General features: G+C 40.7%; 1 protein-coding gene across 4 annotated transcripts; it reads left to right on the forward strand.

Annotated features, from left to right (window-relative positions):
* Nucleotides 1-25,804, forward strand: GSDME (gasdermin E). Of its 4 annotated transcripts, none has more exons than XM_032711022.1 (11): nt 1-110; nt 1,506-1,618; nt 3,688-4,084; nt 5,225-5,417; nt 13,600-13,771; nt 14,763-14,883; nt 18,919-19,107; nt 21,028-21,155; nt 21,272-21,458; nt 22,830-22,903; nt 24,115-25,804. In XM_032711022.1, exons 3-11 carry the CDS (start codon nt 3,874-3,876, stop codon nt 24,343-24,345), a joined length of 1,506 nt encoding a protein of 501 aa, XP_032566913.1. In that variant the 5' UTR covers nt 1-110; nt 1,506-1,618; nt 3,688-3,873; the 3' UTR covers nt 24,346-25,804. The 4 variants fall into 4 exon arrangements, with proteins under 4 accessions (XP_032566913.1, XP_032566906.1, XP_032566928.1 ...); XM_032711015.1 differs by having other exon boundaries at nt 3,854-4,084; XM_032711030.1 differs by lacking the exon at nt 1-110 and adding an exon at nt 253-544 and having other exon boundaries at nt 3,854-4,084.
* Nucleotides 25,805-25,898: the final 94 nt, after the last annotated feature.

Consider the following 25,898-nt stretch of genomic DNA (forward strand, 5'->3'; position numbering starts at 1 on the left):
CAGCTCCCTCCTCCCAGGGCGCCTCGGCCGGGGCGCGTCTCGGCTCGTCACGCCCGCGGGCGGAGCGCGCCGCATCCCCGGTGCCGGCGGCGGGGAGCGCCGGGAATGCCGTGAGTACGGGGGCGGGCCCGGGGCGGCGGCAAGGCCCGGCCGTGCCTGACGCTCTCCCGACCGCTACCGCGCCGCCCTTCCCGGGGGGCTGGAGGAGCCCCGCCGTCCTTCCCGCCGCGGGGGCGAGGCCGAATGGCCGCAGTTGCGAGCGGTGGCTCTGAGTGGCGTTTCAGCGGGGCCCGGCGGGGCGATGCTCGCCTGCCCGAGCCGGTCTCCTTGGGGCGGGCGGGGGTGTGCTCACCCAGGACGAGGGCGGCTCGGCCCCATTCCAGAGTCCTAGCACCCGACAGGACGGCGCCTGGCATCCCGGGAAAGGACGCCGCGTCCCTCCACGGTGCTCAAGTCTTTGGAGACACGTGCTGCGCAGTCCTTGAGGCACAAAAGACGGCCACATCCAGGGCTAAAATCTGTTGGATGTGTTTCTGGAGACCACGTGTGTCCAAACAGTGAAATGCATTGTGTGAATAGTCCTGCTAGGCTTTGTGTATTAGCTCTTACGGATGCTCTTTTTGGAATGACTAATAGCGCTTCCAACACCGCGGCTCCTGCCCGGTCCTCTTTGGCCTTCAGGGGTTGTGTTTCCTTACAGCTTGGTTTGGCAAGGGGTATGCCGGCATTTGGCAATCCAGTTGCCATTCTGTACCCTAATTCCCTGTGTACTGTGCCCAGTGTACTGTGTAACCTTATGTTAAATAGAAAAAAAAAAAGGCATTTTTGTATTTACTGTAAAGTATATAGACTGTAAGAAGTATCAGGCAACTGCTGAGAACTTGCTTTTATGCTGACAGAGGTAAACACTGATTATTCATCAAATGTTGCTTTGGATCTAATGCCCCACTGTATTGAGTTAGGGAGCTGTGATAAAGCAAAGGAACTGGATGAGATTTTTTATTTAAGTAAACAGTGAAGTTGCTGTAATTATCTTCACTTGATCTCATCCCTGTCATTAAATAATCCTTCTGTAGCTTAGGTTTAGGCTAATTTTAAATTTCTCAGTAGGCAAGAAAGGTTTTCTGCTTTTCTGCCTGACTATCAATCTGCAAGAGTGAATTCACTCTGACAGGCATTTCTTACCGGCTTTGTTACCTTCCCTTTTAATTCTACCAAACCAAGCACAGCTCTACTGAAATTTCCAGAGGAAGAAGCTCCAGAGGCAGAGTTTTCTTAATACTGAGTCTGTAACCAATCCATGTCTCTTCAGTCAGGACACTGTCAATCTTGGTGGCTGCATAGGAGTTCCCTGATCTTGGCAAAGGGCATATTCAGTTGCTCTTTGCCTTTGTTTTGTGAAGTTGGGAAACAAGATATTTGGGTGCATTGTCAAATTTGTGTTAAAGGCGCTATATCCAGAGACACATAAACAGCAGTTTGGATAGAATATTCTTGCTTTGCAGGGGCAGCTGCACCAGGAACTATGCTCCCTGCAAAGACATTCCTAGCACAGCAAAGTGTGGAAGACACTGACATGCCATTTTGAGGCTGAAAACTGTCCCATTTCTCCTGCCTGGTGAGTCGACTCGGTCCTCAAAAGCACAGTGCTCTTTCCTGGATTTTCTTTTTGCCTGTCAGAAGTGTGGTGCCTAGGAGTGACGCCAAAATATCATGAATTGGAAGTTTAATAGAATGGTGCAGTAGTTTTTCACATGAAGTTTAATGAGTGTAACAATACTAGGAATTGTTTTTTGCGATTTGGTTTATGATAAACTCCTCAGAAATTGGTGGCCTTTTTCTTTTCAGAGACTATGCCTATGTGAGTTGGCTATGTAGGAGGGTGATCAGAATGAGCAAGCAGTCATGTAAAGCACAGAAATGTTTGAAGAAGGTTATGCTGGGGAAAGGCAGCTCATGCAGGAAGCTCATTCATTCTCCCTCGTGAGAATTTTCTTAGTGGTCCCCTCCATTACAAAGCAGTCATCTGGCTGTTTGCAAAATACAGTGTCCTGCAAAAGAAGTCCCAGGGATAAAGAAAACTAGGTTTGGTTTGGTTTGGTTTGGTTTTTTTTTCTTCTGCAGTGGAGCTTCATTGCTTTATTCTGTTAAAGGGTTCTCACTGATATTAAAACCAGGGAAATTTAAAGAGGAGAAATGCAAAAAATCAGTCTCAGTTCAGTTTAGGAAAAGGTCAGAGAACAAGAAAGTGAGTGGGAGTATTCCCAGTGCATACAGCTGAGGCTGTGCTGCAGGCTTTGTTGCAGCTGCAATTACAGTGAAAGCCCCAGAAGACTCTTTAGTAAAATGTTATGTGACTTTGACTTTGCTCAAGTCCTTTTGAGGCGGGTGTTGTTGGAAAACAGCCTTTACTTGTACACCCTTTACTCCTTACATAGACTAGGCCATGGAGAATTCATGAGGTGGTAGCTACCTCAACAGGAATTGGTAAATACTGTGTGAAATATCCGAAATGGGATTTGGGAAAGACTAATGGAAAGGTAAGTTTCCATCTTCAAAAAGGCTTTTTTCCCCCTCTGATACTAAAATATGGAGGCTGTGGTCCAAGCAGTAATATCTTTATTCAGGTTTCCATTTTCTTTTAATAATGCTGAGTGCTCACTGCAATATCCATTTTTGTTTGAAGTCTGTTCTATCTTACTCTGGCCTGTACTTGTCAATGACAAATCTAAGATCTCTGCAGAACGAGGCAGGTAATTAATCATGAATGTGTGGATAGCCAGCTGAGACAGCTTATGATCTTAGCTGAACTTTCCAGTCAGTGTCAGCTGGGGGATTCAAAGGAACACTGCCAGATTTTAAAAAAATTGATTTAATTCTGGAGATACCATTAGCTCAAAAACCACGGAGTTGAAAAACTAAAAAAGATGAGATTTCTTAAGAGGTTCAAATATTAGTTTATTAGACTTGCATGTTTAGCACTTGTGAATGGTCATTTTTACAATTTCTTCTGTGCATTTAGCCAGTTTCCCTTATTGAAAAAAATCCTTGTAAATACCGCAAAATGTGTTGCTGGGGATAAAGAAAAATCTTACATGATAAGAGGTGCTGATACTTTTGAATTAAAATCATTGAAAAGTTACAATAAGATATGTATGTAGCTGTTTAGTGGATATGAATAGCACTTGCAAATAACATATGTTCAATTTAGCTGTAGTTATGTAAATGGAAAATAGAAAATTTGAAAATATTGGAGATAAAAAAGGATTTCATAAAGAAAAAAAAATAATTGAAACTTTCCAGGGGTGTAGTTCAGAAACAAAACTTAGTAACAAAGATGCCAAGTCAAGTATTTGTTGCTTTTTATGGAACAATTTTTATTATCCCTGTATGTGTTTACTCTCTGTTAAAAAGATCAGGATAATTTGTGTGAGTAATAACTAACTACCTTATATGGAGTAAGATGGTTTTATGTTAGGTAATAAAAGAAAAAAAAATCCTTTGCCACTGCCCAAGTGCTCTCCTCATCCCAGTCAGTCTCTGCAGGGAGCTCATTAGTAGAGGCTTTTTCATAGAATTTCAGGTAGGCTGAGTAAGTTTTTTCTTCTCTAATAGATTAATTACCTGTGAATGTTCCTTTTAACTAAAATTCTTTCGTTAGTTACTGTGAACATTTTTTTACTTTAGGATAAATTGTTTGAACTGTCATTCCCAGGACAGAGTGGAGAAGATGGGATGAAAACACTACCTGTTCTTGCATTAATACCAATACTATGAAGAACTTCTTAAAGTGACAATGTAAATATTTGTACTTTCCAACTGTAGTTGTTTGAGAGCAGATGTATTCTTTCAGGCTTTAATCGATTCCTCAAGATGTTTGCAAAAGCAACAAAGAATTTTGTGAGAGAAACTGACAGTGGAGGTGACTTGATCCCTGTCTCCCACTTGAACGCCTCAGAGAAGCTACAGCTTTTGAGCTTAGTTACGAAGAGGAGGAAATTCTGGTGCTGGCAGAAGCCCAAGTATCATTTCTTGACAGTCACCCTGAGTGATGTGCTTACTGAAGACAAACCGATAAAACCAGGTAAAGCCATACTCGGTCAGCACTGTTACTGCAGATAAAAAGAATGCAAACCCTAAGCTTTTTTGTCATTATTCTCAGTCATGTTACTAGAGGGCTCCTTTCAGAGGAATGCTCTGAAGTGTTCTCCATCTGTGGAAATGAGATGAGTGCCTCTTTTCTCACTTGACTGTTTATTTAACTGAAATAATAATAATAATAATAATAATAATAATAATAATAATAATAAATGTTTGCCTGTGTAGACTACTGAAATTGAGCGCTGAAGGTTGTTAGTCCTACTGTTTAATAACACTGTTGTCTGTAGTCACAGGAACTCCCATATAATATTTTTGGGTGGTTCCAGTATGTGATAGCAGTGTGAAACTGTACTGTGCTCCGGGTCAAAAAGCAGTGAATACACAGTGTCCTGTTGGTGACAGTAGCCCAGGGGATGCTTGCACAGGCCAGGCCAGCCCAAGCAAGTTTTACCACTGCTTCCTTTAATCTTGCACAGACTGTTAAAAATGGTTGACTCTTGTACTTCTTTCTTCATCCAACTACATCATCCAGGTTTGAGGATTAACAAGATGGAATCCTGTATTTCTGGACGTGTCACAATTCCATACAGGAAAATAAATAAGTCTGTAAGTTAAGATATTAGCTTGGAAGATTAGCTGATTCTGAGTCAGTTCATAGGTTTGTAGGTATATAAGATTCCGAGTTGTTTTAAAACAGATGCTTCAGTTGGTTTTCAGTGAGCTTTGGGACAGCGCTGTAAGGAGATATGCCAAGATAATGCCAAAATACTAACCCTGTTGTACAAGTGGGTGTGCTTTGGTTTTGGGTTTTTTTTTGTAGCTGAAATAAGTTTCAATCCTTCTTTATAATAATCTTCCATAGCATCTGAGCTCAGTATTTCAGTCACCTTATGTTTTCCTAAAATGGCAAAAATATAAAAGATAGCAGAGCAAAGATGAGGAAAACATGAAGGAAGCAGAAATAAGAGTTGCAGAGCTGTAAATTTCATTATTTACCTTTCGATGCTGTTCCCTGCCTTTACTAACTTGTCATATTTTCAGTAAGTGTCTGTTGTTCCAGTCACTTCAGGACCGTTTCAGTACTTCCCTTCCCAGGTAGAAATTACTTTTATTGCTTTCCTAGTGGTTGTGGAGTCTGACTTTGCAAAATATATGGGGAAGTTTGAAGACTTTATTCAAGGAAGTATTGAAGCATCGTTTGCAAAGATCAACCTGGGAGCTGGAAGGAAGGGCTATGTGGAAAACCAGTCCTCATTTGGAAACCTGAGGAAGCAGGAGATTGACTTGCAGCAGCTTATGAAAGACGTCAAGGACAGGTATGTTTCTAATGTTGGCATTGTAATGGCCAGGAAGGGTTAGAGCTGAAAAGACTTGGGCCAGGTACAATCGCTGAGCAGTCCGTTTTTTATAGTGTTGCTGTAGTTTGAAAATGATTTTTATTGTAAGCTCTCGTATTCAGGCGATCAATCACATATACAAAACCAAAATTTTCCGTAGTTCGCAATCTTGATGATCAAACTTTTCCCTTTCATTTTAAAAACATCTCTCTGTAATTTCATCTTACATATTTGCATGAATACGTTAATCCCTTCTTTGAGGGACTGTACTGAGGTAAGAGTCTGGAAAAAAATGCATTAGTGTCTCTATGTTACTGGAGCAAATGCTGTGGAAACTGAATTCAGAACTACTAATATTCTTGTAAGCAGGTTTTGTAATTGTGTGTACGTGTGTGTATGTGAGCAACTGCGCTTGAAAATTGGATTGCTTGAAGTTGAAGGAATAGCAAAGGTGAGCAAGCATGGTCAACACATGTTCTACTAGTTGAACAAAATACAGATCTATTTCTCCCTGTTATATGCTGTATTAACAGAGGGGAACCATATTCTGTATTTTTCAAGATACACAACACTTCCTCACTTTCTATTCTACTCTGAAATTGGATTTATTTAATGTTGCAATAAGACAGTCATGGACGAAAGTCTACTTGGCAACCAACTGACAAGTCAGGGATCTACTCTGTATTGCAGGTCCTGACTCCTGGGAGATGAGGGTGGTTTGGTTTTGACAGCATTGTACTCTAGATCTGCAGCAGGGGGTGTAATGCCATTTAATAACCTTTGCTGATGCTCTGACGATACAGATGATAGCTTTTTGTTATCAGTGCAGAAGTTGTCAGAAGCAGTGTAAATTTGCTTTAGATACACTGATGTTCTAGAAATAATCAATTCTCCATTTTCATGGGAACAAATGGCTCTTGTTCTTCTTATTATGAGCATTCACAAGGCAACAGATTTATTCTAATAAGGCACCTTGCTCTCTTTGTGCTAAATGCCTTATTAAAAGCAGAAAATACTGGGCTAAATGTGTGTACCAAGTCTGTAAAATTAATACGCATCTAATATCAGGAAAATAGTGTCAGTCAAGATTGTTTCTAGCACTAGAAAAAGTCCTACAGAGAAAGAAACTAGAGCAACTTTGATTCAGATCAATAAGCAGATTCACACAGAGAATCCTCCCGTAGCGAAGCAGCACATCTTGGCGTTATAATCCTGAGTGTAACTAAATACTCAGAAATGTTATCTTCTTTTGAGTAAATCAGTGGCTCTACACCAATCTATATGTAACTGTAAATAAGGCTGATGTGTGTGCCACTTTATGCAAGGAGCTAGTTCTCAATTCATAGACAAGATGCTCATAGCTTATTAAAGCTTCTGATGCACAGTGTATGACTGATATCAAGTCAGTCTGCCTTCTGCCAGGTCACTGAAAATGGTGACGATAGCAGAATTCGGTTTTTTTTTCTTCAGCGTAATGCAGAGGCTCACTGGAAATGGTGGCAGTGCCTTATAGATTAAATTCTGCTTACTTGTTCATAAATATAAATATTCTATGATTTGTGATTGATTGTGTCCAAGCTTCAAGCTTGCATCTCGTTCACGGAGCATTTTGTGGAATTTGGGAATGCTGGTGCCTACAGGTTAGTGATTTTTGGATGCAAAACGTTAATGGCAGTAAGAGGATGTTTACCTGTCAGTCCCTGTGAAATGAGAATCAGCAAAATGTTCTTGATGTCATTAAATGACACATGGTGCTTATGCTTGTTTGATCAATCATTGCTTTATTTATTATTTCTACATATATAGCCTAATCAAGTTGCATTTTAAATATGTTCTTGTGTTAGGCTAATTAAGTCAAAGTTGCAGATAAATAGCAGAAAACTCTAAAAAGTCAAATCCGTTATGCCTTTTAAACTAAGTCATGTGAGTCTTCAGAGTTCAGCAAGCTGGAGGTGCTAGTGGCAGCTAATCGGTTTCCTGTCACTTCTTAGGTGAACCTTCTGAAGGAGAATCCTACTGATCTTTTAATTAGATCCCAGATGCTGCAATGGCTCCTTTTTTTGAAAAGGGATGACAGCTGAAGGATGTGGGAGGAGATCCTTCCTGGTTTGCAGAAGCAGTGACATTGTAAACACAGAACACATAATATGCAATATTAAAATAAAGTTAAGCGATATTTGGCATATTTCATTTTACATTAGTCTTGTTTTTGTATTACATCGTGCTTGCTAGTTCACACAGTACTGTAACATACCGATTTTGGGTCAGAATCCTGTGCCTTTAACTTAGTTGGATTGCTGTGGATTTAAGAGTATATTCCATCTCCTATTTTAAGGCATTCAATACTATCTGCCATAAGATCCTCATAGAGAAGTTGATGAAATATGGGCTGTAGAAGCAGAGACAGTAAGGTGGATTGAAAACTGGCTGAAGGGCTGGACTCAGAATGTGTTGATCAGTGGTACAAAGTCTAGTTGGAGGCCAGTGACTAATTATGTACCCCAGGGGACAATGCTGCATCGAGTCCTGTTGAACACCTTCATTAATCATCTGGGTGATGGGGTCAGTAAGTGTATCCTCAGCAAGTTTGCTGATGACACAAAGCTGGGAGGAGTAGCTGATAACACCCAGAGGGTCATGCTGCCATGCACAGGGACCTGGACAGGCTGATCTGGTGGGAAGCTCATGCAGTTCAATGAAGGGAAGTGCAAAGTGCTGCACGTGGCACAACCCCAGGCAACAGCACATGCTGGGGACTGATCAGTTGGAAAGCAGCTTTGCAGAAAAGATCCCGGGGATCCCGGTGGACATCAAGTTGGATATGAGCCAGCAATGTGCACCTGTTGCAAAGAAAGCCAGTGGTATCCTGGACTGCATGAGGAGGACTATTGCCAGCAGGTGGGGGGAGGTGAACCTTCCCCCTCTGCTCAGCACTGTTGAGGCCAAACCTGGAGTACTGTGTACAGTTTCCTACTACGAGGGAGAGATGGACGTACTGGAGAGAGTTCGGCGAAGGGCCACTATGGTGATGAAAACAGCTGGAGCATCTCACATCTGTAGAAAAGCTGAGAGAGATGGGACTGCTTAGCTTGGAGGAGGCTCAGGCTAGGAGGGAATCTTATTAATGTATATAAATACCTGAAGGACAGAGTCAAGCTCTTTTCCATGGTGACCAGAGACTGAACAGGAGGCATTAGGCACAATCTGAAACACAGGAGGCTCTGTCTGAACATCAGGAAAGACTTTTTCACTGTGAAGGTAACTGAGGATTGGCACAGGTTGCCCAGGGAGGCTGTGGAGTTGCCCTCCGTGGAGACATGATCCTGGGCAGACTGCTCTAGGTGGCCCTGCTTAAGCAGGGGGTTGGACCAGACCAACCTCAACCATTCTGTATTCTTCCCTCCAGTAAAAAGGATTATGAGGAGGTTATAATCTCTGTAGTTCTCATGGATTAACAAATTTGCTTGTTTGCTTTTACCATTTCACTAAAAGTCATGTGAGGTGATTGAAAGAGAAGTTCTGAGATGACAGTGACGGCAGACATAGGACCAAGTGGCAGCAGCCAGTCACTTCACATCAGCTGCAGAAAAAATTGCCTGTCACTCTTTCATCATACCATGTGAATGATTCCTAACTCTGTGATTAGCATATTAGGAAAACAGTATGTTATTAGCAGCATACTCTGGCATAGTTGAAAGATACTTTTACACTATTGCATATTTCACTATAGTTGAATCAGTGTAAGTACATATTATTGTCCACACTGAGACAAAAATAAGTGCCTGTTCTTATTCTGAGTACCATGGAGATTCAGACCATTTTGTTATTTATTAAACCTCTTTGAGCATTTATGAGTATGGTGAGAAAATCATTTACCAAAGGTGCTACCTGGTAATATGAAGTCACAGAATGTTATGAGACAGGATTGAATAAAAGCAATTGTGTGTGTCTGTGATTTAAAACATAAGGAGCATGCCTTATCATGAGAAAGGAGAAATAATAAGGAGAAAATAGAGGAACTACCTGTCTCTTGCAGTCTGAGAAGTCTCTGGTATTCTTGGGGAAGATGTTCTGTGAAGTAATTGTCAGGTTATTCTGTAGGGAAAATAGTGAAATGCTATCAATAAGCTGACTATTGCAGGTGCTGTGTTCTGTGAGAAGTAGGTCAGAGAGATTATATTTGAAATGGATTAACAAAATAAATACTATGCCATCTGTGTTTGGTGGAAAGTGGCAGAGCGAGGTCTGGTGGATTTTACTCCATGGCATTCATCAAGATGTTTCTATTAGAGCAGGATCAAAGCTGGCTGAAGGCTCTCACTGTGCAACAAGCAGCATTTGTATGGAAGACATCAGACTATTGCACATTATAAATGCAGTGGAGGCTGTGAGTGTGGGCTGCCCGTGTCTCTAGAGCCAGGAAAGGAGGTGTGCTGCAGTGACATTGCCCAGTGCAGGACTGAAAAGGTTTTTCACTCATGAGTGGTTTGGACTAGTGAAAATCTGTGCAGGCAGACAGCAGTGCTGAGTCCAGTGTGAGGATGGAGAGTGCTCACAGCAGTAACCATTCTTGGTATTTGTTGTAAATTGGCAAACTTCATGCTTTGAAGATTCCTGGGTGGGTTACTGAGAAGACTAGGCAGGATTTGATGGAAAAATGGTCCTAAGGCCTGTCCTTTTTGGACAATTAGATCAAATTCTGTGCCTAAAGGAAAGACCCTCAGTCTCAGCAGTGGGGTTTAGACCAGGCACTTGCTCTCTGCTTTAACTGTGAGTCTGCTATATTGCCAGGTATTGTCTGTTTTCTCTTATCTTCATTTGGTTTCTGCCTTTCTCCCTTCTTTTCTGCCTTCAGTATGCAGAAAATTGCCTTTGTGCTTCTGTTTTCCACTACTTTTCTCATGCAAGAAGAAAAAATTGAATGAGGGTGAAGGAAGTCTTTGCATTACAGGAGAATCTAGTTAAATGGGGAGTGAGACCAAAACTCAAAGAGATTATTTTCTGTACATGTTTGACCTATAGAGCTTCCAGCATAGTAAATCGTTGACCCCTGGAAGGTTATTTAAGCAAACAAACAAACAAGCAAAACGCTATAACCCTTTTAAATGATCTTTATTTATACAGGCTCATACTCTGTGTGTTGATAATGGGACTTAACAACCCAAAATTTCATTGTATTTTATACAGTGTTACTTTATAGTGCTTCAGCTCAGGAGTACAGTGATATAGGACAGGTGGCACAGGGTTGGTGAGGGCTCCTGTGCAATAGATAGTGGGAGAGACAGTAAGAGCAATGGTTGTAGAACAGAAATAAAAGCTCTAAAACATGACCTGTAACATAATAAAATGCAATGCAATTCATATGCCTGCATGCATGTATAACTCATCTTGTATTATTCGGTGTTATGCTAGCAAGTAAGTTGAGCTCTTGCAAAAATACAGATTGTGGCCATTGCCCTGCAATACTTGAAGCCCTGCTCTGATTGTCAAACTTTAACCCTGTTGCTTTTTGCTCTTGATGACTGCTTTCAATGATAATTTAGATAAGATGGGTATTTGCTTACCTCATGTCATCTGCTTAAGTCACTGAGAAGAGCAGAATGTTTTGCCTTCAACAGGCTGTGCCCCAGTAATAACTCGTGATGTGTCCACACACAACCCTAGAGTCTGTTTTATGATAGAAAGTCTAGAAGAGAACATTTAACTGTGCTGCCCTAGAACAAAAGGTACTTGTACCTGTGGGTAAGGGTGCGTGTTTTAAAGCTCTGAATTCAGTAGACACTAAACTTTCTGGGCAGAGGAGAGCATTTCTGACAGCTTTGCAATTGGACACAGCCCACTGAAGTCACTCGAACCTTGCGACTGAGACAGTGGCCATGTGTCTGCCACACGTGCAGCTCTGTGTGGAGGACCCCAGTCACCTTTGAGGTGAGAGTGCTACATCAGTGCTACACAGTGAGCTCTGTGCCCTTGTGTGTTGCTGTTGCTCTTTAGCCTCTAGTGCTGCAGCAGCTCCTCCAGCACTGTCTCCTAAATTTGTTCACTATGCCTCTTTGCATGTTAACTTGTGTCTTCCACTCTGCCACACTCCTGTTAGTTCTGTATCTGGACCTCAGAACCAGGAGTGTGACAGGGTCTGAACCAGTCCTGCCTCGGGCAGAATGCTGGAGAAGCAGATGGAAGAAAAAGTCTCTTGAATTATTTTGTAACTCATTTGTATAGAGTTAGGTCATGCTTCTTTTACTGACATTCATTCAGAAATAGCAAGTCTCTATTTAATCTGTATTTTTCTACCTTACATTGTTTAGGGTTTTTTTTCCTCTAAATATTAGGGATATCCAGCAAGCTTGTCATCCTCTAAAACCAACCAAAAATATACATTAAAAAAAAAAAAACAAAACTGCTTTTATGCTTTTTCATCGTATTTTTCCCCTTGTGGCTTCCTAGGTCAAATGTTAGAATTGCAAGGTGTTAGTGCATTAATTTGTATTTTTGAGATGCTTAGCACACCACTTCAGAAACATAAATAATTATTGTGAAGTATATGATAGGCTTGATGGTTTGTTATTGTGATAACTAATGGCTCTGGTTTGGCAAACACTTCTGAGAGCAGTGATGTTTGTGATTGCTTGACATTTGTTCAATCTTTGCTTAATCCAAAGATTCATTGCATTCCAAGCATAAAGCATGGCTTTGCACCAAAAGAAAAGAAGAGTTATATTAATAATCTGAGGAATGTTTGGGGGTGCTTTTCTAGTGGCTGCTGCACTGCTTCAGAGGTATTTTCTTTCCCTTGTTTAAACAATCAACTTTAAGGTTTTCAGACAGTTCATTCCAACTGATTGAACTTTCATATAAGCATGTAACTCTCCAAAGATCAAAAATTGCCTGAGGATATTTTTAATTCAATGAAAACCCAAGCTGACTTCAGACTTACACAGACTGCATAAATTCCAAATTACAGAATCTAATAAATCTAAAACTTTTTAATTAAAAGTGGAGATATCTCGATTTAGATGGAGTCAGACATGTCTTTCTGTCACATTTTTGGGGAATTGCCATTTAGGTCCATGAATAGCCATTTACAGTAAAAGGGAGGAGAAGAGACTGAATAACTTGAGCCAGGGATAGCAATCCTTTAATCTTCCAACTGTCTTGCTGGACTTATCTGTTCACAGAAAATACGACATCTCATCTGAGGACCTCCAGTGAGTATTTTGCAAAAGTATAATGTAATTGACATATTTTAATCAATTAAATACAATTAAGAAGTTGCTTTAACTGCTACCGAAAATCTGTTAACACCCCAAAAGACAGAGGATTTTGTAACATTTTCTTAGAAAATAAACCTTATGTATTGTTTCTGGGAATTCACTTTCTGTCTTCTGCTCATTCTAAGAAGAGCTTAATGTTAGAACTATCTCCAGCAGCATTTAAAAACATGCTGAATTACATCGTTCAGTAGGGATGGCTTGTAAAGTTGGGGCATGGGCTAGAGATTTGAGGTCCCTCCCACAGTTATTTTTTCTTTTGACTGCGACAGTCCTGGTCACTAATTTTGAATTTTGAGTCTATACATAGGATTTTGTAACAGGTGTTTTTTTCAGTGATCTTCAGTTTTAAAACCCACGAAATCTTGTGTTTTCTCATCCAGCCCTTTGAAGTACTTGGTCAGTGCTAATCCCACTCAGCCCATTCAGGGTTTAAGTGAACACTGACACAGATTGTAGCAAGCAGTGAGGTGTGGCACTGAGGCGATGCTCTCTTAGTGTGGCATCCGCTGCTATGGCTGTGGTAATTTCAGAGTAGGAGAGGATTCAGTCTAGTGTCCACAAGCCTGGCTGGTTGTTTTCATATTACCCTGGAAGCTTAAAGTTGTCTCAAGTTGTGCTTTTTTGTTTGCTCAGAAAGTAGCCAGACAAGTGCCATTTGTGCTCAAGAGTAAGTAATCAAGACTTCAGCATGTGTGTCAGGACTTACTGTGGAATACAGATGTTTACTGCTACCAAATAACAAGAGAGGACATAATCATTTTGAGGGGATTGCTCATACAGAAACCATTGTTGTTTTTACAATAAAAGCTTCTTCAAGCAATTAAGAAAATATTTTTTTTTCCACAATTCTAGTATTTATGTTGTTAATGGTGTCTTTTCTTTTTCAGAACAATGGATCTAAACAGTAGTTTACTGCAGCAAGTAATAGAAAGAAAACGGGAAGTGCTGTGCATATTGAGAGAAAAGATAATAACAACTCAGAGGTGTACAATATTTGAACATATCCAGACAGAAGAAAAAGTCAGTGGTGTGATGGGATGCACTGCAAAAACAGTAAAGGTAAAAGTTGTTAAAAATCTGCAAGGAATGGAACATTTGCAGATTATCTGAGAAGAAATTTTGGGTTCTCCAAATAGGCTTCAGAGTATTTTTTGTGCTTCCTTAACATGTTGAATTTGCTGTACTGCTTAATTGTGAAACTTCAGAAAGGCAAACTATTTTTTTCTTTTGCCTTTCTGGCAAAAGATGCCATCTTTTAGTGTGAGTCTGGAATGTAGTTTCCATCAACACTATCAAATTGCAATTCAGTTTCTGTGTAGATTCCTGCCTACAGCAGAGCATAAAGCAAATGTATAGCAATTCATTGAAAGTTGAATAGAAAAATACATTGCTGAAGCAAATTTATTTGAAAAACCAAGTAATCATTCATCACAAATGGTTGCAGTGTCTACTGAGTTTTCGTATTTATTGGGAAGCTATTTGGTTTCGATCATGGGACTGGAGATTAACTGCATTATGAGGATGTCTGAAAAACTGCCTGTGAATTGAGAAGGAATTACCAAAGCCAAAAGATATGCTTATTCATTTTAAGGGGTTTTTTTAATGGTAGAGATGAATCACTTCTGTGTACAGGGTGTTTCCAGTAGCAGAAATCCAGTAGTTGCAGGGCAACCACCCTCTGTGCAAGTGCCACCTTCTGGGTAGCAGTCTCCAGCTGGGCAAAAGATATGTCAAGATAGAATTGGGCAGCGCAGGATACTGAAGTGGATGCCCATTTCCTAGTGACATGGTGTTTCATGTGTGGCAAAAGCTGCACCTGGAACTTAACTTTATGTTGGGACAGGGTAGCTAAGAGTTTGAGTGCTGCTCTTGGCATTGTGCTCTACCTCGCTCTTAATCTACTTCCTTTTGCAGATGTCAAATGTTACGTGCTTAAGTTAGACATCACAGAGAATAAAGCACGTTCTTTCTCTGTATTTTTCACCTTAGTTGTGGGTTTAAGCTATGCAATAGCTGAATCAGATAAATGGTGAATAAATCTGTCTTCTAGGTTTCAGTAAGTGAAAATGGAAGTATGGTGAAGGATTCTAGTGTGATTCTTGAAATTCCTCCTGCAACCACTATTGCCTATGGTGTAATTGAACTGTTTATAAAGCACAATGGCAAGTTTGGTAAGTGAAAGGTTCATTTTCTGTGGCACCCAGTTCAGCTGTGGACAAAGCTGTCCGTTGGGCAATGATTTTTGCATTTCTCTGTGCATGAAGGTGATTGTGTTGTATGGTCTCTTTTGCCTTGATAATTATTTGTGCTGGAAATGCTGCACTTCTGATTTAGTAATGCTTTTTTACTTGCTTGAATACATTTTAAACTCAGAATTACTTAGGTTTCAGAGGAAGAGGTCATCTAGCTGGAGCCCCAGCCAAGGCAGGGCCAGCCTTTGAACTTAGATCTAAATTCGGAGTTAGATCGGATTGCTTGTCTGTTCTAAAGTTTTGATTATCTCTGGAGACAGAGATTCCATCACTCCTCCGAGCAGCCTGTTATCATGTGTGACCACCGTGATGGTGAAGGTTTTTTGTCCCTAATATCTAATGAGAATATCCCTTTCTTTAATTTGTGTCTCTTGCCTTTTGTCCTGCCATCATACAGAAGAATCTGGCTCTGTCTTCTCTTCACGCTTCCATTGGGTAGTTGTAGATAGCAGTAAGGTTCTCCCTTAGCAGTGCCTTCCCCAGGCTGGACAAACCCAGTCTCTCAGCCTCTCCTCATCTCTGTTGTTCTCCATCCCCCAGCGATCTCGGTGGCTGTTTGCCAGATTAGCTCCATTATGTGCATGTGGGCTTGTACTGGAGAGTCCAAAACTGGGCACAACACTGAATACAGTCTCCCAAATTGAAAATTCAGTTTCCTCAATCTGCTAGCTACACTCTTGTCAGTACAGCCCAGTATGCAGAAAACTTCAGTAACTGCAGGGGCACGCTGCTTATCCTCTCAAATTTGTTGTCCTGGTCTTTTTCTGCAATTTTGCTTCTAACTAGCTGGCCCTTGGCTTGTACTATTCCCTTCACCTGTTGGCAGGAGAGTGACCTGAATGTAAATCAACGGCCAACCAGGAATGTTTAGACAACAGTCGTGCTAAGAATCATTCATACAGGACTGGAATTTAAACTTTTCTAACTTACATTTTCATACACAGATTGCCCTCAGAATGTTTGCAGAAATGTCCTTGTCATGTTTTCTGGTCATGCTTTATTTATGTCAGGTCGAATATTTTTCAGGTTAAAAAAAAATGTTGAAATTGGCTTTGGGGGGATGTAACTTTGCTCTGCAGAATCACTTGGGTTTTTCTTTCTTGTCTGTCCTCATTTAAACTCCCTGACCTAAAGGAGGTTTCAGGGGATTTTATGCAAGAAGAAAGGAAATCAGATGGACTGGGTAGAGCTCGAAGTTGGGAAGGACTCATGTGGAGAGAAGCAGGAGATACGTTGAAGAAATAATTGAAGTACAGCTGAGATTTGAATCCAGGATGCACTTTATTTGGATAAGAAATGCAGAAGATAATTCTGCATCATTCTCCTTCAATTGACTTCTGATATTAAGGAAGTCTATAGGGTCAGGAATAGAAGTAAATATTACATAACTTGTAAAAAGTTTCTGAAATGTGGAATTGCTCTGACGTAGACTGAACACAGAGATAAATGGCAAAGGACATTGACTTCATGGTTATAATAGAACTGTAATTTAGAGTAATGAGGTGCAATTAAGGCTGTCTGACTACATAGGTGTGTAGCTTATAACCTAAAGTGATTTTGCAGATGAAATTCCTGTGTTCTGCTAGCTGATGATACATGGGTCTTGTTAATGATCTGTATTTCTCTGCTCTTTTTCCACTTCTGCTTCTTTTCCCACCCTTTTTTTCATATTTAATGTTAATATCTTTCAAACTCCAAAACCAGCACAGCTTGTTTCATGTTTTATCTCAAACAACCTATGTCTTGCCTCTTCTTTTTTAATTTGAGCTATTTTCCCTTGCCTGACTATCACTGAGAAGGTAAAGGGTAGGAATTAACAACAAAATTAAGGATTTGCCAGCAAGAATAAGTATGGTGGAGCCTAAACTTCAGCTTGTTAATGTCTAAGCAGCAGTGATCAGTGTCTGTTTATGGAAATAGAAATGGCCTTTGAAGTTAAATCCAGGGACTAATGTAGTCCTTTCTCATGAGACTGAAAGTGACCTGTAGCAGGTGTAACCTGGTGGGATTCTCTTCAGAGATAATTACGGAATAGGGTGCAGATAAACTTTTTACTGTCTGTTTTTCTATGCCGGTGGCAGTGCTTGAGTTATTGTTACGAAGAATGTTATATAAATTTTCTTTAAAATGTTCTGGAACATGCTTGGACATATTTATACGTAAAATGTGTGGCTTGCTTCCTCTTAAGTATCTGTAAATTGAACCGTCCTAATCTTTTCCACCTTTTCACACAAAGGAGTCTCTTTAATTGCTTTCATTGATCATCTCTGGTTTTCGTGCATTTTTGTTAACATTTCTGAATAACTAACAAGTTCTAACTGCACCGTTGGAGGTTTGTCATCGATTAATGTGATAGCATTCAATACAGAATTCATTAACAGTCCTATTAATACAAAATTTTGAGTCCTGTGTTTTCCTCTGAATCGAGTCCCATTACAAGAGTTAACAGCAGGGTCTGTATCTCTTAACACACAGCATCATCTGAAAAGTTTGATTTCCCTTATTAGCTTCATTCTGCCTCAGGAGGGGAGTCGGTTTGTCAGCACTGTCCTCCTCCTCAGGGTTCGTGTGAAAGCCTTGTTATTATCAAGGAAAGTAACATGAACGAGTTGACCTGATGGTGCCTCAGCTGCTGTCCAGAGTCTTGTTGCTTTGGGAAGTTCTTAGCTTGTGTTAATCACTTTCTGCTTCTCTGTAACTCACTCTTCTCTGCAAAGGGTTATGCAAGCGTAAAGGTCTGTCTTCTTTCTTCCTCTGTGGCAGAGATTTCTTTGTCTACTTTCCCTTTGAAAAAGCTTTTTGCTGATGGAGTGCTCTCCATGCTTTCTCATCTGCTTTGAATGTCCTTAATTTAGTGAGACAGAGTCTTAAAACTGCAGGAAGGTTATATTTAGGTTTTGTGCCTGGTAGACGTGAGCACTGTACTTGATTAGTTACATTTTTTTCCCTCTTTGTTGTCAGGTATTATTTTAAAATAGAGTTTCTTTTGCTAGCCTGCCTGTGTTTTCCTCAGACCTCCTGCAGAGTCCCAGGGGAACAGATTCAAATCTTGCATTTGAGCCAATAAAAGATGATCAGAATGTGCATAGAGCTTTGATTGTATTCTGCATCTTTGGGGCACAATGCTGGACACATGAGCACAGAACTTGATACTCTGGCTTTCTCAGCATATTACAGAGGCTTCCTGTACCTTGCAGGAGTCCCTTAAGCTGAGGGCACTGGGGTGGCAGGAAAAGGGCAGTCCTGGTTGGGTGAGGTCAGTCAGTGCTTGCCACAAAGATGAGGCAGAAAGAATAATCCAACCAGGACAATCCAGCCAGGACATGTTATTTCCTCCATGAACTTACTGCAAATAGACAGTATATTGCAGTGACTCTGGGAACATACCTAGGTGATGTCCTTTTGAGACTCTCTATTTTCCACTCATCTGGAGAACTTGAGGATGGACAACTTGTGGCTTAGCTGAGAAAGAGGTGTCTTGTCAGTGCCATGACCAAAAGAAGCTCTGTGAAGGACTCTCAAGAGTTCTTACGAGTCTCAGAGAGTGCTGTCGTGTGTCTCCATCATGAGTGGATCAGCAGCCTGCATTCCAGCATGTCAGAAATTCATACCTGCATCTCCTGTATGCAGCATTCAGGTTTTACTGTGTTGGAGAGAAGTTTTCATGGTATTTGCTGTCTACATTACTTTAGTTCACAGGAGCTGGTGTCACATTTTGTAGGTGGCAGCTGCATCACAGGACCTTCAATCTGTACATGCTGTACCCAACACCAGGGCTGCAGCAATGCTCAATAATTCACATGCATAGCAACAGCTGGCATTCTTTTCATCTGGAAGAGACGAGACATGGAGAAATCACATGCAAGAACACTAGAAAATACAAGCTAGCATCTTATTTAGTAATTGCTTGTGTATTTTATTAATTATTGTTTTTAATTGAATTTCTAATTACAGAGTTCTGTCTGCTAGATGAACAGCAAGGAGGTTTTGAAAAAGAAAGCACAGAAGGCTTGACTTATCCCCATTCAGCTCTATTCAGAGATGCTTCATTTCTCTATCAGCCAGATGCTGTTGATAATGAGATGTACTCTGGGGCTAAAAACCTCGTTCCCAGTGATGCTTCTATAAGTGTATTGAAACAAGGTATTACCAGAAATGATTACATTACAGTGAATTAAGCAACATGATAGGGAGAAATAATCTAGTACAATAGTACATAAGAAATCTCGTTAGTTCATTTTAATAACTCTTATCAGGAACTCTTGGGGAATGCACTGAGAGGATATAAAAAATTAGTTCTGCAATAGGTATATGCAGTGGACTGTTCCTTAGGAACATCCTGAATCCATTTGTCGTAAATATGATCCTACAAAGCCAGGTGTTTATGTCAGCTCTGTTACATTCCAGATAACCTCTATAAGATTAGTGATGATTTATGCTTTCATTCATAAAGGGTCACTGAAAATACTTTTTCATATTTGAAAAACACTCTTTGTAAAACTTCGTAGTTAGAGGTTAAGTCTCAAAATTACAAAGACTTAGCCTCATTATTTTCAGAGAAGCTTTATAACTGACAAAATTAAAACATGATTTAAATGGAAGTTTGAAAATTGGTAAAATGGGCCAGGTACAAGTTGTTTGTTGTAGGACTGTGGAACGAAGGGGCAGAATTGTTACTGGAGGAATGAAAAAAGGGAAAACCAAGCAAGGCCTCAGAACACACTTTGCTTTTCATCAGTTCTTGGTAGAGTTCTTACAGCTGGTTCTACTGATGAACATCACTTCTGTTATCTCTAAATGTCACCCTTTGTTAAGGGTTGTTCAGTAGACTGTGGCCAGAATAGATATTTGTTGTCCCTATGTAAATTCTGTCATTCTCCTATGTAGACTTGCTTGAAAGGAATAACTGTCTCCATGTATATATAAAACCCACTTACTTGTAAAAGAATGGTATGCCACAGTTCTGTGTTTTGTTTTAGCTTGACATACCTTTGTGCCCTTCTTGCTTAAAAGGCTTGGAGATTTCTTTTAATTAATTAACCTGCACAGTCTCTTGGGGGGAAAAAAACCTAAAAAAATTTTGGTTTTGCTAAGGAATTTGAAAGTAGGTTTCCTTCTCTGTTATTTGTATAGACAGTCATACAATTGCATCAGATAAAAAAATATCTGCCTGTGGCTGGGCTTTTTTTTTCCCCAGTGAAGTAACTTTTTAGATATAAAGGACATCTTTTAATTAAGAGAGTGTGTTTTTAGCCGGAGTGACATGAAGGAAAATTTCTTTTAAACGAGGTTGAGAACACTTGCATGCCTATATTTTTGGAATGTGAGAAAAAACATTCCAACCTTCCAGCTGGCATTATTGATTTGAAAACTTATTTTCTTTTAGCAAAGTGGTAATTTGATGTCACAAAGTATTTAGTTACATGATCATAGGTGAATTGTGGTGAAAGAAGTGCAGTGCACTTCTTGTACTTCTGTTGTATGTACTGTAATGGATTCAGAATTTCAATTAAGAAGGCATTTTTGTCCTGACTATTTTAATAATAATTAGGTCCAGAGTGAAGGGCTGTAATTCTTTCTTGCACCTGATGAAATACGAGGACAACAATGTAGGATACTAATAGATCTCTGTGTGGACTTACACCATTGACTTTGTAATTCATACTAACCACAGATCAGAAGTAAATTTATGAGCAGAACTCATCATTCTGCCGTATAAATGTACATATTTTGGAGATAAATTTCAAGTGAGAAACTTAAGATGTGATTAGTTTGGTTAGCATTAAAATACTGATTTTAAAATATTAAAAATACTGAACACCAAATGGTGATGCTTGGTAGCTGTTCTTCTTTCTTAGTGTTTTCATTAAGGCTTCATTGGCTCCTTAGGAATTATAATCAGATCTGTTTCAACCTTGCATTATAACTCGTGCTCGTGGAAATCAGGTAGTCAGGGTGTGGTGATAAATGGACTTATAAAACACATAGCAAAAATGTTAACTGTTTTTACTGGCATTTGTGTAGAAGTACTTAGTTTTACTTTTTACTGCTTTCTTGGGAAAGATCTGTCACAGTTGAAGACCCAGTTCCAGCCCTTTGTGAAGCTTCCAGAAGACAAGCAAAGAGCTTTATATAAAACCCTTTGTGAACTCTTGCTCCATGAAGAAATGGTGACTGCCCTGGGGGATGTGGTAAGATGAAGAAACTTTGGCTTGCTTCCTAAAAGTAATTTCAGAACAGCACGAACATTCTCTTTTGCTTGAATTTTTCTCTTTTCAAGAAATTTTGCTTATTCTTTTGCTTTCAGTTTGATGATATCTGCACAGGAGACGAGCCAGATCTGGAGGAGTTAAAACTTGCACAACAAAGAGACCTCCTTGACTTCTTGCAGCTCTTAGGGTGCAGTTTACAGAGTGAGCTGTTGTTGCAAAAATACCAGCCTCAGGATGAAGAACTTTTCTCAGCTGCACACCTTCTCATCAGTGCTATCTCTGGTACGTTGTTAAGAGCCCTTTTTTTTTAATTTGATTTTCCTTTTAGAAGCTCCCTCCATGCTAAAGCATTTATGGCTCTCTTTGAGCAGTTGGTGGCTGAGTGAACATAAATTGTTCTGTTCCTTTTTTATGAGTTTGGTATACTATGCTTAGCATTCCTGCCTGTGAATTAAATTCAGCCCTCAATCACCGACAGATTTTGTGTGTAAAATACACATTCCTTCAAGACTGCTTGACTCTGCTTCTGCTGAGTGTGGGCATTTGCAGTTTGGCCAGCTAATTTCTGTACTTATTGCATGCCAGAGTTCTTCCCGCCTAAGTGCTGAGAATTACAAATTAGGTGATGTCTCCTGTGTAACAGCGGATATTGTTGAGGTGCAAACTAAATTTAGCAAAAATGAGTTTAACGTAGAGACACTGCAATTAGAAGGTTGTTTTGCAGCTACTGAAATGGGAGATTAAACATAAATGTCAAACAAATGCCATCCCCACAATCTAGTTGGCATCAGAGTGTTAATTAAAAGCTACCTGCAAAGTCCACGACAGACTTCCCTGGCTTTTTCTCTTCTGTCTCATATATAAAGGATTTCCTGACATTAAGGTAACGAAGGGAAGTCCAGTGTAGATGTGGCACTGTGCAGCAAAATGTCAGTGTGCATCCATATACACACAGTACCCAGGTAGGATAGTTTAACTCATTTGTGGAGACAGAAAAGAAATAGAAAACAGAAACCTGCTGATGTGGTAAGACTTCTCAGATGCTATTAACAGCAGGGTGCAGTTAATTGAGTGTGTTGCATTATCACCTGACTTTGGACATAATGTCTGCTGCTAAAGTCCAGGCATAAGTGTAGCTGGATCAAGATTCAAAAGCTGTATTATCCCTGTTGCCTGTTAGGAATTAAAGCCTTTTTGTTACAGAGTTGAAGGGCACCACAGGGATCATTCACTCCATCTCCCAGCCCGAAGGCAGTCTCAGCTGTGTCATTTCCTCTCAGATTGTGGTTTGCAGAAGTCAGTAGCTCGTATAAATTTTGAGAGCGTAGGTTCTTGATTTATTCGAGGCCTAAGTCATTTATTCAGCCTGTAGATGTGGGGTGAAACACTGGGGAGATACTTAGGGAGGAGAGAAGGATGATGGGAAGGAAATCCCCTTTTCTACTAGTGCCTTTTCTCAAGGGCAGAGGTAATCAGACCTATTGCCCATCCTATTTTATTCTGCAGGCAGGAAAGGGTTGGATCAGCCTCTTCCAAACATCCAGCTAAGGAGAATCCCATACCAGAGTTCCTTGTTAAAGGCTCCCTTCCAGCAGCCAGCCTAGTGCAGCCTTCACTGGAAACAATCTTTCCCTGTTAATGTTTCCTTCGCAGAGCTGTCTGATTACACTCTGGTCCTGCTGCGTGCCTGCTGTGATCTTCAGGTTGTTCCAGCGCTGTGTTGTTTGGTGAGTAATGGAGAAGTGGCTGTGTGGCATGTGGGCCCAGCAGCAGGAATGACCATGTCATTGGCCTCACCATGTTTCTCACCCAATAAAGGAGATGTCAGGCTCCAGTGCGAATTTCAGCCGTAGGCAGTGCTTAGCCAAGGTCAGTCTGACAGTGGCAAACGAAGCACGTAATTTACTGCAGGTGGATACCTAACTTCTAAACATTGCTGTATTTCGGAGGTTTCGTGGGTTGTGAGCAAAAGAAAATCGTAACTTAAGCTTGAATTTTAGTTTACTAATAGTCTCACTGTTTTAAAGGCTCAGTAACAGTAATCACCTCCCTTGAGAAAGAAATCCTCTTTTGATAGCAGCAGTGCTTGAGCCATGGCAAACTCTGAAGTCCGAAAACTCTGAGGCCATTTATTGAAACTGCTGAAGGAATGGTGCAGGGCATTAGAGGGATGGAGTGCTTCACCTATGAGGAAAGGGTAAGGGAATTGGGTTTATTCAGCCTGGAGAGGAGAAGGCTTTGGGGTGACCTAATTGCAGCTTCCAGTACCTGAAGGGAACCTACAAAAAAGCTGGAGAGAGACTTTTTACAAGAACTCGTAGTGATAGGACAAGGAGGAATGGATTCAAACTGAAAGAGAGTAGGTTTAAATCAAGGTGCTCGTAAGAAATTCTTTACTGTGAGGGTGTTGAGGTTGCTCAGAGAAGTTGTGGATGCCCCATCCCTGGAAGTGTTTAAGGCCAGATTGGATGGGGCTTTGAATAACCTGGTCTAGTGAAAAGTGTCCCTGCCCATGGCAGCAGGGGGATGGAACTAGCTGATCCTTAAGGTCCCTTCCAACCCAAAACATTCTATGTTTTTCTCATTTTTTGAGGTTTTTAAGCTCACTTACAAAAACAATAGTAAAATCCTTTAAATATGTAGGGGCAAGAGGAGTGATACTGTTTGCTCAGAGTGAGAGTTAAATGTGATTTGTAGTGAGTGAAGTTGAACTAGGGGAACAGACAGACAGTAGGGAGGGATGTTTCTCCTTAAAGGATGCCATAGAGGTTTGGTTCTGGATCAGTAAGCCCAATAGTAAAGGGAATCTTGCCCTTTTGCTGCTGCCTTGTAAGCTCTGCAGTGGTTTTGTATGAAAGAACTGAGCTGTGCAATGGCAGGAACAACACTGCTAGGAAAATGTTTTCATGTCTTTTATCTTTTGCTCTCATAAATACAGCCTGATGTTGCTTCAGCCGATGGCAGTGTGGCGCTGAGCAGTCCTTTGGTGGCCACTCTCACTGACAGGAGAAGATTTGATGTCGTGAAAAGGCTGTTTGCTTCATCAAACATTAATATGGAAATGACAGAGTCTTCTGTAAAAGCTGTAACTATGAAAGAACCTCGATTCTTCCCACTTGTTCTTTATGTTGCGCTATGTGGGCTTCATGCTTTAGGTGGGAATGTATAGGAGCTTTACTGAGTACCCAGTTTTTGCTCTAGTCTGTTCTTTCTTCTATAGCTCCATAGTGTTGGTGTGTTTGGGCTAAGCAGTAGAGCTGCTCCGTTGGGTCCTTAGGGCAGCACAGCCGGGGATTAGGGTGGTCAGGGGGCACCCAGAACACCGGGGGTACAGGCTCTGTGCTGCCATCAGGTGTGCCACCCCTCTGCGGTTCCAGTGGAAAATACACAAATAAAGGACGAAGGGGGGGAATTAAACAAGAGAAGTGAGGAACAGAAATTGAACAGAGCTGCTGTGGTAGTTGTCAGATCTGCAGGGCAGTAGAAACCTGATTGCTTGCATTAATATGCGTGAGAGAAAACAGCAAAGTACAAACTGCTTTTTTCAAGCAAGCAGACAAGCAGGCTGTGGAAATCCAGGGTTCTGCAATGCAGCAATTGTTTAGCTCCTTTAAGACTGGATGTACAGAATGCCTTCACTCTGGAGCAAGTGGAATGGAGGGCTCTCAAAGAGGTACTTGATTAGGTTGTCTTGTTGTTTGGCGTTTCCTGCACAATGCAGGAAATATAAAATCCTTTTTTTCAAAAACCAAGACCACCTTAGTGATTTATACATCTGTACAGCATTTCTATTTTCTAATAAGTTTTTACTCACCTTAGCAAGCTTAAATTGCATTTGGAACTTTGAGGTATGGCAATGCCTTTTGGTGGGTGCACATGAAGGGTCCCTGCTGCACACCACAAAAATGATCATTTCACCCATAGGATATTTTAAGTGCAGATACTTTGCTCGTTTCTTTGACTAGTAGCAAAGCGTCAGTAAAGCACTCACTGCATGCTTTGAACTATTTTGTCTTTTTTTCCATCATAATTTTTTGTAATTGTGGATGGAACAGAAATGCAGCAGAGATCACTGCAAATGTGGGCTTGGGAAGATGATGTTCCAGGTAAGTGGAATATCAGTGCTTGCAGGTAAGACTCTGAGATGGCTGACAAACGAGCAGGAACCTATGTGATCAGTAACCAGGCCCTGCAGTGTAGGTGGTGGATAGGAGTCTGGTTGTTTCCTGCTCTATTCCCACATGATCTTGAGCAAATGGACTAAGAAGTTATCAAAAAGTCACCGCAGTTCAGCTTTCCCTGAGGACATGGACTTTGCAGAAAAGCACTGTGGAACCTTTCCATAACCCAAGAGCCCAGGGTAGCTCTGCACGCTGCACCGTGGGCATTTCTGTGTCTCATCTGTTAAATGAAGCTGATGGTGTTGCCTGAGCCTTGCACTGGTGTAGATGGAAAGATCCTTTCGGAGGATGGAAGCATGTAACTGCTTCTGGAACGATGTGTGTAAATGGGGAAAGTCTTCTTTTGCCAATCACTACTCAAAAGTTGCCTCTGTAACTAATTCATCAAAAATTTCTGTTCAATATTATGTCAAAACAAGAGAACAACTTATAACATCATGAATATAATTTCCATTGTTTTTCTTTTGGGGGTTCCCTTGGCTTTGAAAGGTGGTGCACAGATGGCAAGTAGCTGTTTGGGCATCCATGCAGTGCCACTGTC

The sequence above is a fragment of the Chiroxiphia lanceolata genome, chromosome 1 (genome assembly GCF_009829145.1).
Source record: "Chiroxiphia lanceolata isolate bChiLan1 chromosome 1, bChiLan1.pri, whole genome shotgun sequence".
Taxonomy (NCBI): Eukaryota; Metazoa; Chordata; class Aves; order Passeriformes; family Pipridae; genus Chiroxiphia; species Chiroxiphia lanceolata.

Coding starts and splice junctions, on each gene's coding strand:
- GSDME (XM_032711022.1), top strand. CDS start 3,874: ATGTTTGCAAAAGCAACAAAGAATTTTGTGAGAGAAACTGACAGTGGA. Junction 13,772..14,762: donor GCACTGCAAAAACAGTAAAG/GTAAAAGTTGTT, acceptor TCTGTCTTCTAG/GTTTCAGTAAGTGAAAATGG. Junction 21,156..21,271: donor TGACTGCCCTGGGGGATGTG/GTAAGATGAAGA, acceptor TTTTGCTTTCAG/TTTGATGATATCTGCACAGG.